At 39.5% G+C, this 5,090-nt stretch overlaps 1 protein-coding gene across 1 annotated transcript in view; it reads right to left on the bottom strand.

Annotated features, from left to right (window-relative positions):
• Window positions 1-2,413: 2,413 nt before the first annotated feature.
• hoxd9a (homeobox D9a) overlaps window positions 2,414-5,090 on the bottom strand; it is a 12,990-nt gene continuing 10,313 nt past the window's right edge. Inside the window, exons 2-3 of the mRNA XM_015057754.1 lie at window positions 3,648-4,390; window positions 2,414-3,222 (exon numbers count right to left, since the gene is read on the bottom strand). Of these exons, the coding sequence (XP_014913240.1) occupies window positions 2,978-3,222; window positions 3,648-4,227 (825 nt within the window). The 5' untranslated portion in view covers window positions 4,228-4,390 and the 3' untranslated portion in view covers window positions 2,414-2,977. The remainder of the gene's footprint in view (window positions 3,223-3,647; window positions 4,391-5,090) is intronic.

Here is a 5,090-nt window from a genome sequence, read left to right as displayed (position 1 = left end):
TATCCAACCCCAAGACTGACGGCGGCCAGCATGTGGTTAGCCCTTTCAAAGCATTTAGTAGTCATTTTTGTTTCGTTTTTTTAATTGAAATAAATGTAGCCTGTCATTCTTTTAAGCTAGTGTTATTCATAGTATTGATTTTTTTTTTCTAGACCACTTCAACGACAAAGAGTGAGGAGTTTAGTTTCTACATTAATTTTATATTAAAAATTAGATTTTGTTTAACTCTCTTTCAGGGAAACTTTTAGTCATTTATTGCGATCAACTTTTGTTGTTTTAGCAGTAGAATTGCTTCACTTACAACCAAATCTGACTTAAGACTGTGCAATATGGGGGCGTTATCACACCTCCACTAATAACCTCCATATCTACATGAAGCTTGTAGTTATTGTCACTACTTTTGAAGATTAGGCCATTGTAAGTGGGGGAGCATTTACCAAAGTTAATATGCTTATAAACCATAAATCTGTTTAGAGAAACAAAAAACAACGACAGAAAACATGTTGCATGATCTAGATAAGATCAAAACTGAACATCAAGGGTAGGGCTGTGTAATTCATTCAGAAAATATTTCACCTGTAAACTTGATCTGTGAGATGATTTTTAGTGCTCTAATGGGTTTTGTAGGTTTCGAGCCTCATATGGTTTTATGGTTCATTTAAGCCCTGGGTCATCCCTGCTTATGAAAGAGAGTTTTGTTTTTGTTATTGCTGTTGTCTAAGAAGTTTACAGTAATTGACTGTACATTTTGATGTTTCTCCAGGTTGGCATGATTTGTTTACACTGAGGTGCTGAAGATCTAGGAAGCGTCCAGGACAGATACTAAGCTACTATAATTTAAATTGTAGTAATATTAACATCAATAAACAACCAGCTCTTCATCTTGAAATAAAACAGACTGCTGTTCCTAACTGGAATATTTTGGATTAATTATCATTCTTTTATTTTTATCTAAACCAAGCACAATTTTATGTAGTAAAAGCAACCATGATGATAAAATATAGCAGTTTGTATACTTGTTTTTTCATGCATAAATAACTCTGAATTACTGCTATTCAATTTGACAGTAACATTTTCTTTTATAACTTTGACTTGAAAATCAAAATACATGAGCTAGTGGTACCAGTAATAAATAAATAGTATTGTTAAACAGTATTGTTTCAAATTTGGTTGAAGATCACTCTGAGCTCTAAGTATTTTCTTCTGCTCCAACAACAAAACACTTTTTGCTTGTGCAGGAAAACGTGTAATTGGGTTTAATTTAGACATTTTTTTTAATTCTTTGTTGAAATATAATTCTGCGAAATTAAAAAGAACTTCCTGCTACCCCTGCTGACTTCAGTAAACTGTTCTCTCCCGACAATTAAAACTGCCTGCTCCTTTGTGCAACTGTGTGACATTCTCCAGCAACAAGGAGGAGGGGAGGCCTGGTTTCTGTTAAAAGATTTCCAAATCATCTGCTTTCATTTAAGAAAAAAAAAAACATACTAAACGTATAAAACGAAGATATTAAGTGTCCAGCTTTAAAAACGTGCGCAAACCTGCATCTGAATGGACATCTATGCCATGTAAATCACTGGACGCATGTACGAGGACACTGGATATTTCATTAGTTGTTCCTCAGAATTCAATTGCACTTAAAGACCAACATCGCCCTCTAGCGGTCTTGTTTTTCTTCTCAAAAGTGCCTCAGAAGAAGATGAATGATTACATTTGAAACTAAATGTTTCAGCTGAAGTTAACCTATGCCAGTCAGCTTAAGAACCAAAATTCACAATTGCAAATAAACAACGCATGATGACGACGGAGTGGCACCTGGCGTGGCTTACACATCTCAGACCAAAATAAGGAGCCATCAGATTGAGGGGTCGCAACGCGCTCGATGCAGTCAAAGTGAAGTTTTTCCCATCGGTGGGAAGTGCAGTTGATGAATAAACCTGACCATTAAGCTAGGGGAGGGTGTTGGGGGGGGGGGGGGATTTCCTTTGAAACAATTCATCGTCCAGACACCCCTGGTGGAAAAAAAAAAAGAGTGTCTATACTTTCTGTTTGTCAGCAAGACGCGCAAAAAGCCAAAAGAGGAGCTGATGGGGGTTTTCAAAAACCGAGTGCAATTACTGAGCAGGCCCCATAAACTAATTTAGGCCAGACGTCTGGCCATTTCTATAGCTTTATTGGACCACGCTTCTTCCTGCTTTAAAGCAATTCCTGGTGCAAGTTGGACAATAAATTAGAAATCCGTCGAAAACACCCTCGCCCAATCATAAACACTTTATTACTCATATAAAAGTCACCTTTAAAAATGTTTAATTTTAGAAAAATATGTGATTCTTATCTCGTGGTGTTATTTGTCAAAAATGCAATGAAGGATATTTTTGATGGGGGAAATAAAATCGAATCACTAACATAAGAATCATGTTTTTTTTATTATTATTATTGATGTAAATTATAAATATGGAATAAGCCTTTTGGGAATATATCGCATCCTCTTAGTTAAAGAAGCTGTACACATACACACATCTTTTTTTTCTGTAAACATTGTTTATAACCCTTGTCGCACAGATCACATTCGTGTGTGGGTGTGTGTGTGTGTGTGTGCTCGGAACCAGAGCAGTCAAAATGTCTTGCTGCAAGGGGATATGTTTTACTCCAAATCTTAAAAAAGGCGAAAAATATACACACGCACACACACACACACACACACACACACACACACACACATACATGCACGTTTCATATCGCATCAACTTCCAAGAGTGCAGCTGATGAGGCTAAACAAAAATGAAAACCAGTTTGTATGGCTTGAAGTTATCCGGCTCTGGATCTCACCAGAACAAATTCCTCATATGTGATGCATGTGTGTCCGATGATGCTGTCGTTTACAATCAAAGGCCCATTTGAAAAATGGCTGCACGAAATAACTGTGAGATATAGTTCAGATGGGTTTTCTTTTTGCCACAAAAAAAAAATACAGAGTTTAAATGACCTCCTTGCCGCTTCTCTCTCTGTTCATCTTCTTCATCTTCATCCTCCGGTTCTGGAACCAGATCTTCACTTGTCTCTCCGTTAAACTGAGTATGCGAGCCACCTCGTAGCGCCGGTCCCTTGTCAGATACATGTTGTAGAGAAACTCCTTCTCCAGCTCTAAAGTCTGATATTTGGTGTAGGGGCAGCGCTTCTTTCTCGTCGAGCGGGCGTGGATCCAGTTGGCAGCAGGGTTATCTAGAAAAGGAGATACAACATGAGGTGATCTCGAATGTGGCTTGAGTTCTTAAATAGCGGATGTGATGTGACCTGAGTGTGGAAATTAAAAAAAAAAAAAAAGCGGAATACAGGTAGGTATTATATACAATAAATAGGTGTGATTGGATTAAATTAATTTCATCTTCCTGAGAAGATTGTTGCTGAATTAACGCATCATATTTGGGTGACTTTATTGCATGAAAAAGACCAGAGTTCCCTGCAATAACCTTTTCAGGGCGGCTTCCCCTCCACCCCCACACGCAGCCTCAGTGTAGTTCCAGACACTTTTATGGGTTAGTAAAACCTCCAGTTTTACACATCCAGCTCATCCAGTTCTCCTTGTTGTAAATCAGCACCAAGCTATTTCTATTTTTTTTTTCTTTTTTCTTTTTTCTTAAACTTACTTGGGTCAAGTTGTTTTGGCTTTTCGTCTTTGGGATCGCCATGACTCGAAGCCTCGCTCCCACTCTGCTCCCTGCTCGCCTTTTCCGGACACTCCGCAGCTCCACAGGAGAACTCCGCGGTCACGGGTCGAGCCTCGGCTCCGGTCCCAGCGTCAGTTTCCTCCAGCGTGTTCCCCCCTATAGGCTTCCCGGGCAGGAGGAGCTCCGGCTTAGTTCCATACGGTCTGCTGCCGGAGGAGTGGAACCCGGCGAAAGAAACGTGGTTGGAGATGGGGTCCATCCAGGAGCGCACGCCGACGTATCTGCTGTCCGATGCGGGCAGATGGGACTGGTGGTGGTGATGGTGGACATAGGGGTGATAAAGTCCCTGAGGGTGCATCGAGGACCAGGACGGGGTGAAAACGGCGGACTTTGGTGAAAAGCTGCAGGATGAGAAGTCGGCGCTGTCCCCGGCACCTGGCGGCGGCCTCGGGGTCATGGTGTGCGGCGGCTGGATGAAGCGAGCTCCGTACATCTCCTCCGGCTCCTGCCCCATCATAGCGTCCACAAAGCAGTTACTGAGAGCGCCGCTGGAAGACATTTTTCCATCCCTTCCTTACTCATATAAAAAGGGTTGCGCTGTTAACGGGAAGCTTCCCTCTATGAACAATCATAGTATTTTTGCTGGCCTGCTTCTTACAGGGATTGGTTGCATGGATCACGTGGTCATATTTACCAATACAGCCAGTGAATAAATCCTCCCCCTTTTTTCATCAGGTTTAATTTAGATTTTCATTGTAGGAAATCATAAAAAAAAATAAAATAAAATGCGATGGAAATCAACATATGTATTCTAAGAAATCTGGCACTACAGAATCTAAATGTAAGATGAATATGAATTGTCCCGTATATGTCTAAGAATACTCTTATAATATCGCCCCGACATACCCTGAATGCCTGTAAAGCTCTTTATAGACTTACAAAGTCCTCGTAAAAGAGATGTAATAACACGCTGTAAAGTAGCAGACGCCGTTTCCGTTCACAATGCGGTGTATGCATTGTTAATATTTGGCAAGGAAAAGTACATTATGTTGAACTCTATTATATTACTGCTTGGTTTCGTTTTTCCATGCTAAGGGAGGAAATAGCAGTGGCTGAAATTATTGTATTCATTCAAGACAGAGCAATAATTTATCAATAAATGTTTTATGAGGTGCGTGTGATAATACGTCATTTTTTTTCCAAAAGGGCTGTCTGTGTTTAGATTTTTTTTTTCTTTTCTTATTTTTTTCTTTTTTTTTTCTTCTAAATGTAATTTTAATTCTTAGGCTAATATGAAGAAAACTATGTTTACCCCTGTTCCACAAAATGATGATATTTTATTAAAAACTGTTGGGTTGCTACATGTGAGTAATGTTTATGAATCTTACAAAAGCAATTTGGGGATTTTAGTCATTTAAAAAA

This window comes from Poecilia latipinna, unplaced genomic scaffold (genome assembly GCF_001443285.1).
Source record: "Poecilia latipinna isolate Pla-1442-1.1 unplaced genomic scaffold, P_latipinna-1.0 Scaffold1489, whole genome shotgun sequence".
NCBI lineage: Eukaryota > Metazoa > Chordata > Actinopteri > Cyprinodontiformes > Poeciliidae > Poecilia > Poecilia latipinna.
The sequence above is the reverse complement of the archived record's forward strand: the minus strand, read 5'-3'. Positions and strand labels throughout refer to the sequence as shown.